Source organism: Maylandia zebra, linkage group LG13, assembly GCF_041146795.1.
Source record: "Maylandia zebra isolate NMK-2024a linkage group LG13, Mzebra_GT3a, whole genome shotgun sequence".
Classification (NCBI taxonomy): domain Eukaryota; kingdom Metazoa; phylum Chordata; class Actinopteri; order Cichliformes; family Cichlidae; genus Maylandia; species Maylandia zebra.
The window spans coordinates 1,812,172-1,822,017 of NC_135179.1; the positions used below are offsets into that span (position 1 = coordinate 1,812,172).

Here is a 9,846-nt window from a genome sequence, read left to right on the forward strand (position 1 = left end):
GTTTCACCTCTCATCCGAGAAGCTTCTTCAGAGGTGAAACGTCTTCAAGTAACTTAAAGAAGTCCAGACGCTTTTCTTTGCAAGCTCCTTTGTCAACTTTAATCTGCTCGTGTTCACTTTTTATTGTCACATTTATTTATTAAACTACAAACAATTTCCTGTCTTGTCTTCTTATTGTTAACGGTTACATCACTTCCTTTGTGAACATAAAGAAACCATTTAAATTTGAACTAAGGTGTCCCCGGCTGAGCGTCCTCATGAAGCCGCCCGCTCACATTAAAACCTGCAGATATTTAAAAGTGATGGCACGCCTGTAAAGGCACGCACTGTGCGAGCAGTTTGGGTGTTTTGCATTTCTAAAGGAGGCTCTGTGAGCCGAGTGTCCACAGATGTGGAAAAACCTGCGGCACAGAAACAAGCAGAGCGTGCAAAACACAACTTCCTTTCTGCGTGTTTTATTAAAATGTCAGAGCGAGGTCTGAAGATCGCACACAAGACCAAACGCGTCAAACAGGAAGGCCGTTTGTCATCGAGTGCGTGAGGTCGTACTTCAGACTCAGTTTTAGCTAAAGGAAGGAGGTGATTTGTCTTTCAGCCGGCGATGAGCACGAGGACGCTGAAGAGAAGCTGCTGGATTTGTACAAAATGAAATGTCTGCAGTGGACAGATATCCATGGTTACAGCCTCGACCAATAAGGAGCACGGATGCTGTATCACAGGATGGCTGGTCAGCTGCGCAAACATCTACTGTAATCTGCACATTTCCACTTTTTTTATTCTCAGAATTTTCTTTATGTCTTTATGTTTATAAAGAGACGAGCTGAAACACGAGGCTTTCAAAGATTAGAGACAGGAAGTTACCGCCGAGTGTTTCCTGTGTGGATAACAACAGTAAAACATGACAAAAGACACGATTAATCTGACGTAAACAGCTGATTCCCGCTGTCAGCGACACTTCAGCTTTAACCCTGTGAGCGTCTGAGCACCTGACCAGCTCGCCGACGTCCACGTTAAATCTGCGGCTCCTCGCATGCCTGTCAGCCAATAAGCTGTCACAATTATTAGCCCGCATCGAAACTGGGATTAACAGCTGCAGCTCTGACACGCTGACATGGAAAACATGGCGGTCTTTAACAGGTAAACAGAGACAACAGTAGCAATCAGCGGTCGCCACGGTGATTAAACTGTTCAAACACAAAGGGTCAGGATTATCTGCTGATTGGATCCTTTAATCTCACCTCTGTTCAGCTGGAAAACAGCTGGATTACATGAGCAGCTATCACAGAGGGGCACGGCCGACACAACAGAGGTCAAAGGTCACAAAGCAGGACAACTGGTCAGACGGGAAAACTCCAGGCGCTCTATTCTGAAAGTGCAGAGGAAGTCTGTGTGTATGTGGGCTGGAATCAGACTGTATATAAAGAACAGTCATTCACCTGTCAAAGAGGCCACGCCCCAAATAATGCAAACGTCATTCTTCATTTATATTGAAATTCGGCATGGCGATCATTTCTGATCTGAGTTTGTTTTCAAAATAAACAGACGTCACATGACACATAAGTTATTACCAAACAGATACGAGTTTAACGACCACGCGGCGCCACGCCTCACAGCTCCGGTGCAGAGTGCGACTGTGGCCGCTGAGTTCTTGCAGTTCTTAAACACTGTAAACACAAACGGCGAGTTCTCCCACTTGCCGTTTGTGTTTACGGTTTCATCGTTTTGCTTTAAAGACTCGACACCAGCTGGGCAGCAATTATGGATCCGTCCGGGACCACCTCCTGTTCGATGCTGCTGATTGGCGGGGGGGCGTTTCCCTGCGCTCCTGTCTGCTTCACGTGAGCTTTGGTCTGCAGGTGAGCCTTGAGAAAGGTGAACAGGCGGAAGTGTTTACCGCAGTCGCGGCAGCTGTACGGCATCTCGCCGCTGTGGATGCTGCGGTGCCTCATGAAGCTTGTGGCGAGGTTGAAGGTCTTGGGGCACAGCGAGCAGCGGTACGGTTTCTCCCCGGTGTGTGTGTAGCGGTGGTCGCGCAGCAGCTCCTTCAGACGGTAGCTTTTCCCACAGATGTCGCAGTGGAAAGGTTTCTCCCCGGTGTGGCTCCGCTGATGTGCGCGGTACTGCGATGGGTTCGGGAACTTCTTGCCGCAGACCTCGCAGCTAACGATGGCGTCGACAGCGGGCAGCTCGTCGGCGGGCAGCTCGTGCGAATGTTTGCTGATGACGTGGTTTTTCAGGCAGCGGAAGCTCTTGCCGCAGATAGAGCAGAGCTGCCGCTCGCCAGTGTGCGTCGCCTGGTGGCTGCGCAGGTTGGCGGCCTGCGTGAAGCCCTTCCCGCAGGTGGGGCAGCGGAACGGCCGCACTTCCTGGTGCACCAGCTTGTGGCGTGTCAGGTGGCAGGCGTGGTAGAAGCCCTTCCCGCAGACGTCACAGATGAACGACTTGTCGAAGTGCGTGATGCGGTGCGTCTTCAGCACGCTCACGCAGGCGTAGCCCTTTCCGCAGATGTCGCAGTGGCAGCTCTTCTCGCCGGTGTGCCGCGCCTTCACGTGCAGGTCGCGATGCGCCTTGTGGTTAAACCTCTTCGGGCAGAAGTCGCAGATGTACGGCAGCAGCCCGTGTTTTTTCAGCTCGTGTTCACGCAGTTTCAGGACACCAGTGAACCGCAGGCCACACACCGAGCACGCCGGGTGAGCCTTCTTCTCGTGGTCGGCGAGCCGCTCGCTGTTTGGAAACAACATGGCGCAGTGCGAGCACTGTAGGTGAGTCTCTGTTGCCTCACCAGACACCACGATTCGAGCTCTCTTCCTGCGGCCGCGAGGCCTCTTCCTGACCCCACCCACTGCCGCTGAGGCACTGCTGGATGGAGGCGACGTCGAGCGAGCGTACTCGTGGTCATCGGCCTGAGGCGCAGACGAGGAGGGGGAGAGCTCTGTCCCCTGACCTGTTACATCACACGTGCTTTCATTTCCACCTGCAACAGAGCAACAGGAAGTCTGTGAGCGGGACGTTACTCGTAGACGGGACAGTCGGACAGCGCTCGCACATCTTAAAAAACTATCAAGTAACCTGAGAAAATATGATGTCACGGCCAATCATGATGCTTTGATTTCACGCTACAGACAACACCTTCACCAAACAGGTGCCTGTCTGGGGGTGTGGCCTACTGCATAACACCCACACTGTGGATAAGAACCTCACCTTTTTCAGGTTTAATCAGTGACAAATCAAAGGAGCGACTTCTCACCGTTAGCGTGACTCTCCAGTGACACCAGCACACACTGTGAGTCTGCGGTGGCATTCTGAAAGACACAGGACAGGTGTCAGTGCTCGCTTAGCGCTCGTTCTCTGGCAGTTTGCTGGACTCACTCACTGACCTCATAAACCAAGATGTAGGTCTGCTCTGAGGGGGGGAAGGGAGCGCCACCGCCGCCTTCGCCTGCAAAACAGGAAACAGCAAGTACACAACCTGAAGCGTTTAGGTGGTGATGTAATCATTCTTTCAGGGACCCCGTCCCAGCTGTTCAATCTGCAGCCAATCAGAGGTCAGAGTACTGACCTCCGGCTGTCTCTGAAACATCATCGCTCCCATCATGCATCTGGCCCACGTTCTCGCCGCTCTTCATAACGCTCAGATTGACCAGCTTCAGGATTTTCTCCACAGCTTCAAAACAGAGATGCTCGACGAGAGCGCCGAGTTTCTCCTGTGAGGAAAACACACACACCGTTTCATGACTCATGTTTTCTGATGATAGGTGATGGATCTTCATTGGGAATGTTCTTGTTTTTAGGTTTTCTTCACTGTCACTCCGACTCAACAAAACTGTCTGCACATGATCACACATATGAGGGGAAAAAGGTTCATATTTGGTTCAGGATATTTCCCAAAAACAATGCTGAACGCTAACCTATACTTGGAATCTGTGAGGTAAAAGCAGAAAAACAGAAAAAGCAGAAAAACAGCTCCTGCTGCAGGTGAATGTCTTTACCTGTGTGTTAAGCGAAACTTTTCTCTTTCCAACTTAAAACATGCCGAAATGTAGGCGGCTTAGATTTCAGTCACAGGTAAGAAGGAGGAGCCAATTTTCAGGCTCTAGGTCTAAGTAGTCTCGGTTGTAATGATTTGTGTCACTGAGTTAATAAATTATTGACGAACTAAAATTGGAGGATTTTTAAATGGAGCTCGGGATGATGACATCGGGACTTTGGGAGTGAGTAAACCACTTAAACACCTCGCGCTTCTTCTTCGTCTTCTCTCGCACGCACACCGTGAGCACGTGAAACCGGAAGAGCTGGAGTTGAGCTAGCTGTTAGCGAGAGTTAGCTGGGCTGGCTTACCTCGGCTTCGAGGCTTTGTCTGTTTAAAGAAGCTCCCTCCACAGCGCTGAAAATCTCCGTCACCACCGCCCTGGCCAGGCTGTTGACGACGAGCGCCACTTCATTCCTGAAAGTGCTTAAATCAGCCATTTTTTAGGAGTTCCCACTCTCAGTGGCCAGTTAGCTTAGCAACCAAACCGCTAATGTGGATAGAGGAAGTGACGTAATTGGCTTATCCCGCAGGCACTGGTTGGGAAAGGGAAGCGGAAAGTGAATAAAAGTACATTTATTGATTTTCTGCTGAATCTACTGAAGGCGTCGCGCATTGGATAATAAACATTACGAAAAATCCTTAAATTACATGATTTTAAAATAGAGTTTGGCTTACTTCAGTGTGGAATATGAACGTAAATGTGTCTTTAATGGAATAGAATAGAGATATCCTTTATTGTCCCTCACCGGGACAGGCGGAGCATGCAGATTCACACAAAAGTAAAGAATATGAAATTTAAAAAAACAACAATTAAGAGACTGTAGAGGCAGATTTCCAACATTAAAAAAGCAGGACTCACAGAAATGTGCAGCTGAGTAGGATTATTGGTGCACAAAATGCTGTATATTTGTGCTTAAAAACCAACAACAACAGACTATTTAGCAAAAATGGAAAAACTGCAAATACCAGCAGGATGTAAATACTTTATTGAGTTTGTTGGGAGCTGTGACGGAAGTCCAACAGCTGCTGGGAGGAGGGACCTGCGACACTCCTTTGTGCACTGTGGATGCAGCAGGGTGAGACCAAAGGAGCTCTCCAGTTCTGCCACAGCTTCATGCGTGGGGTGGAGACACCGTCCAAGGATTCTTCTGTCTCCTACCACCTGCACTGGGTCGAGGGGGCATCCTAGCACAGAGCTGGCCTTTATGAGCTGGTCCAACTGCTTCCTCTCAGCTGTAGATAAGTTGCCGTTCTAACAAACAACATCATGATGGCTGATGATACACGTGTAATTTAATTCAGATAACACAGAAAAAACAGTATTAAATGGTATAAAAACATTTTTATTTTCAAAGGTGCCTGTTTTTCTTCTAATACCAGCAGCAATGCCTAAAATGGAATTAAATCATATTTTCAATTCATCCTTCAGTTTCATTACATTTGTTTTATAACAGAAAGATGAAGATTAGTGAATCTCTTGGCCTTTTATGAATTTTATTTGTATTTTTTCACCTATCTGGTTAATTTGGGGTACCGCTAAGTAGGTATGGAAGTCAGTGGGTGGCAAAAGTGAAACAATTCACAAAAAATTTGAATTAAACATTTATGGTACTCAAAGTTTCCTGTTAAAACTGAATATAGAATTTGGAAACTTTATAGAATGATGCTCTTTTAAAACTAGTAGTAAATATGTGCCTCTTTTTTTTCCAGCTGATGTGTAAAATTAAGTTTTAATCAGTGTTTGTGTTAATAAATCACAACAAAGCTCAGCTGATTCCAAAAATACTTCTTTATTTTCCACCCTGCTGAATCTCCACCTGTATAAGCATATACTAATAATAATAATAATAATAATGATAAAATGTTTGAAATCTTACATTTAAATTACATTCACAGAGTTTCAGTCAAGCAGGTCCAACTATAAAACACAAAAACCAACAGGAAGAAAACATTAGATATTCTCAGACTCCCAAAAACCATGGATATAAAACATAAACACACACACACACACACACACACGTCTTTCACAGTCTTTTAGAAAAGACTCCAACCCCTCGAGGCTGATCTGAACGTCACAGCATTGGTGTTCATCTTAACGATGAACATTAGTTTCCCAGGAGCACGGCGAGCACAGCCAATCACTATTTTGTTGTTTCAGAACATAAGTTAGCATACTTAATGATTAGCATGCTTAATGCTAGTGCTCTGTTAGTATCAGGCTATTTTAGCACACTAACAACACTTTGTCGCACAGTGCAGAAATTACCACCGTAGCATGCCACTAGCATGGTAAATCTGAAATGTTCAAATACTAATACAAAAAGTTAATAGTAGTGATTAAAGCTTTTTTGAAGTGCTAAAGTTTGCTAGCTGATCCTTATAGTATAACACAGGGTTTACATATATTAGCATGTTAGCTAAAAATAGCTTTAAGTAATAGCATTTTCTATCAAAATATGTTATCATGACTCATATTTTCCCATTATTTGTTTCACTGTTAACACTTGTTGACAACTGAAACTTTTAATATCATTGTTTTTCATCTAAAATCAGAACTTTTTTTGTCGCTAACACTGAGAAAATAAAGTCAGCTACAAAATGCTTACATGATCAATCCTGCTGATATTTTAACAGGTAGTAGCACACCAAAACAATATTTATATTAGCTCTTAGCTTTGTTAGCAAACCAGCAGCTAGCGTTTGAACAAACTAACTTTGCATAGTAACAAGTAAAGTTTTGGCTGCGTTTGTTTCAATTGGCTGTGCTTCCTGAAAGAGCCAATCCCATCACAGCGCTGCCTGAACAGAACACCTTCCTCCTCTTTGGTCAGATCATCTTCAGCTATGTTCGTCTGATTCGCTGCAGCTTTGTTGCTGTGGTGAAGAGGCGGTTCTTATCGAGGCTCCGCCCTCCTCTTGCTGCTGCTGTTTAGATGAGCTGGACAGGTCAATGGCCACCTCCTCCTCCACCTCGTCCTCTTCCTCCTCCATCAGCTTGTCCTCCTCCGGCTCCTGGGCCTTGCTGGAACCTCGTCGTTCCGAGGCATCGCAGAACGAATCGGAGCGCGCCGAGTCGGACGCCGGAGGGCTGGAACACTTTTTGGACATTTCCAAAGACTTCTTGTGCATCCCTGTGGGGGCGGAGTCACATTCAGGTTCAGTCCAGTGCGAACTGCAGTGTTGTTTACATGTTTGTTCACTGCTATGGTAACATGAAAACATTCAGGCCCGTGTTACACGCAGCACTTCATTGTTTACTCTAAAGGCTTATTGATCACTGATCGGTGTGTATTGATGCTGCTGTGGTGCACGTGTGGCACTGACGTGCATGCGGCTCACCGAGCAGCCAGGGGGCGCACGATCCCATCATGCCGTTCTTGGCAGAGTTGAGGATGGACTCGGGCAGCGGGATGGAGTGTCGCACCATGGCGCCGTACAGACCGTACTCCGCCATGACGCTGCTGCGACCCCAGCACTTCTCACGCTTACGCCACTTGGCCCGCCGGTTCTGAAACCACACCTGGAAATAAAACAGGAAGTACAGAGGTCAGAGGTCGTGCCCAACACTTGAGCAGGTAAACAAATAAATAATGTGTTACACAGAGAAATAAAAACAACACGATTTCACATGTTCACAGCATTTCTCAATAAAATCAACAAAACAGAACAAAGTTCAGATCAGATTAAAGCCCAAATATTAAAAACCAAACAGCCTCTTCAAATAAATTCATTAAATCAATAATAAAAACAATTTGAAAAAAAAATACTTTTTTTTTTTTAATTGAGAAAACTTGATTTTACGCTGATGTTTCCCCCTCACAGGAAATCTGTCTCTGATTTGAATGATTCAGGGTTTTCGCATTACAGATGTTCCTCGGATCAGTTCTCCACTCTGCTGATTGGTCAGATTGATGTCACCTGATCGGGACCCTCACCTGTATCCTGTCCTCGGGCAGCTCCGTCTTCATGGCCAGCATCTCCCGGGCGTACACGTCGGGGTAATGAGCCTCCTGGAAGGCCTTCTCCAGCTCCTCCAGCTGGTGGGAGGTGAACACCGTCCTGAACACAGCAGCAGACCCGATCATGTTTCATTCTTCATCACGTTTGATCTTCTTCATTACTGACATCACTGATTATTTTATTTACACTTCTAAGAATTGTTCATGACTGAAAATTTAAAAAAAAAAATCAGGTTAAAATATGAAATCTTTTTATTTTATTATCATCATCTGTCTTCTCTCCTTAATTACTGGAACCTGATTATTGATTATTATTTATTGAATTCAGTAAAGCAGCCACGGTTTGGTTTGTTCCTCCATTTTTTTTCTATGATTTGATTGAAAATGTTTTCTGCTTTTCACTAATGGAACAATCACGATTCATCATCAACATTATAATATTTATGACACAAAGCTTTCAATAATAAAATAATAATAAATGTTTTTAATAATCACGATGAATCAAAGTTCTTTTTTCTGCTAGAAACGAATTAATTCGTAGTTTTAACTTAATTAAAATATATTTAAGCCTTGCGTGAAGCTGAAATGTGTCTTTAAAACTCTTTTTTTCGTTTCTTCTTTTTTATTTCTTCACGTTGCTGAATTCAGAATAAAAATCTGAATGTGTGTTTGGGTTTTTTCAGCGTTTTTTCTCTTATTTGTATTTTTGTCCGAATTCAACGGAAACACCGAAAAAACATGAAAAGAGCACAGAATTAGAATTTTAAAAAGGCCAAATGTTTAAAAAATGACCCTGAATTATTTCTTCGTTTTAAAAACATTCGGTTCGTTGAGTTCTGCAGTTTTCCTCACCGGTGTCTCCTCTTCTTCCTCTTCTGAGAGTTTCCGGAGGTTTTGGGGTCGTTACGGTCCGACAGACACTCTTCATCTGCGACAGCAAAGAGAAAAAAATCAAATCTGAACGAAAAATCATCAGAAACAAAATAAAGTTGAGATAAAGGAGCCAATAAACTCGGGTCGGTGATGACGCTGAAGGCCTCGTGACTAAAACCAGATTAAAAGCCAAAAAATATTTTAGGGACGCGTCAGCACAGAACCCGAGCCGGAGCGAAGGGCTCCCATCAGGGACCCTTCTTCCAGCCTGTCTCCGTACCGGAATAGGCCTCCCGCTGGGCCTCCAGGTTCTGCAGGTAGTGGCTGTCGGGCCGGGCCTGCAGCAGCGGCAGGTGTCCAGGCAGGAAGCACGGCGCCCCGGCGGGCTGCTGCGCCGCCAGGCTGCACAGGAAGCCTAGGCCAAGGGGCAGCGACCCCCCCGGGAAGGAGAACCCGCCGAGGCCGGGACCGGCCCCGTGCTGCTCCGTCCCGGGCCCCGAGGCGAAAGGAGCCCCGCCGGGCTGCTGCCGGGCCTGCAGGTCTGTCTCCAGGCCCAGCAGGTCGGTGATGGCGAAGCCTTTGGAGCGGAGCCCGGGGCCGTGCAGCCGGCTCTTGTCGATGCCGAAACCCGGGGACAGCAGCTTCACCCGCGGCTTCTCCTCGCTGAGCTCCTCCCGCCCGGTCATCATGGAGCAGAGGAGGTGATGGAGCAGAGGAGGTGATGAAGGTGGAGAACAGAGCGGCAACGGGCGGCGGGCAGCTTTATCAGGCCCGGGATCCCAGCGGCGGCCAATCAGGGCACAGAGCAGGAGGGGTGGGGGGGGGGGGGGGGGGGGGGGCTCAATCCCAGAGGATTAATTGCCACCAATTTCCCTCCAATCCGATCAGGATTTCAGAGGAAGAAGAGGAGGAGGAAGACTGTTTATCTTTGATGCGGCCAAACATCACAGAGCATCCACCAATCAGCTGCTGCCATCAGCACCA

The 9,846-nt window shown here is 46.6% G+C and overlaps 2 protein-coding genes across 4 annotated transcripts; both read right to left on the reverse strand.

Annotated features, from left to right (window-relative positions):
- Positions 1 to 52: 52 nt before the first annotated feature.
- Positions 53 to 4,563, reverse strand: LOC101471277 (uncharacterized). Of its 2 annotated transcripts, none has more exons than XM_076891371.1 (5): positions 3,990 to 4,219; positions 3,560 to 3,704; positions 3,378 to 3,439; positions 3,248 to 3,302; positions 53 to 2,974 (listed from the first exon to the last, which is right to left on the reverse strand). In XM_076891371.1, the coding sequence occupies exons 2-5, from the start codon at positions 3,624 to 3,626 to the stop codon at positions 1,728 to 1,730; spliced, it is 1,431 nt and encodes a 476-aa protein (XP_076747486.1). In that variant the 5' UTR covers positions 3,627 to 3,704; positions 3,990 to 4,219; the 3' UTR covers positions 53 to 1,727. The 2 variants fall into 2 exon arrangements, with proteins under 2 accessions (XP_076747486.1, XP_004575354.2); XM_004575297.4 differs by lacking the exon at positions 3,990 to 4,219 and adding an exon at positions 4,339 to 4,563 and having other exon boundaries at positions 54 to 2,974.
- Positions 4,564 to 5,753: 1,190 nt separating this feature from the next.
- vsx1 (visual system homeobox 1 homolog, chx10-like) lies at positions 5,754 to 9,614 on the reverse strand. 2 transcript variants are annotated; one of them, XM_004575296.5, is made up of 5 exons: positions 9,143 to 9,614; positions 8,842 to 8,917; positions 7,966 to 8,089; positions 7,370 to 7,550; positions 5,754 to 7,161 (listed from the first exon to the last, which is right to left on the reverse strand). In XM_004575296.5, exons 1-5 carry the CDS (start codon positions 9,549 to 9,551, stop codon positions 6,869 to 6,871), a joined length of 1,083 nt encoding a protein of 360 aa, XP_004575353.1. In that variant the 5' UTR covers positions 9,552 to 9,614; the 3' UTR covers positions 5,754 to 6,868. The 2 variants fall into 2 exon arrangements, with proteins under 2 accessions (XP_004575353.1, XP_004575352.1); XM_004575295.5 differs by having other exon boundaries at positions 7,355 to 7,550; positions 9,143 to 9,613.
- Positions 9,615 to 9,846: the final 232 nt, after the last annotated feature.

Coding starts and splice junctions, on each gene's coding strand:
- LOC101471277 (XM_004575297.4), bottom strand. CDS start 4,467: ATGGCTGATTTAAGCACTTTCAGGAATGAAGTGGCGCTCGTCGTCAAC. Junction 3,705..4,338: donor GACAAAGCCTCGAAGCCGAG/GTAAGCCAGCCC, acceptor TTTTCCTCACAG/GAGAAACTCGGCGCTCTCGT. Junction 3,440..3,559: donor TGTTTCAGAGACAGCCGGAG/GTCAGTACTCTG, acceptor CCTGTTTTGCAG/GCGAAGGCGGCGGTGGCGCT.
- vsx1 (XM_004575295.5), bottom strand. CDS start 9,551: ATGATGACCGGGCGGGAGGAGCTCAGCGAGGAGAAGCCGCGGGTGAAG. Junction 8,090..8,841: donor AGGAAGAAGAGGAGACACCG/GTGAGGAAAACT, acceptor TGCTGTGTTCAG/GACGGTGTTCACCTCCCACC. Junction 7,162..7,354: donor GCTCGGTGAGCCGCATGCAC/GTCAGTGCCACA, acceptor CCGCCCCCACAG/GGATGCACAAGAAGTCTTTG.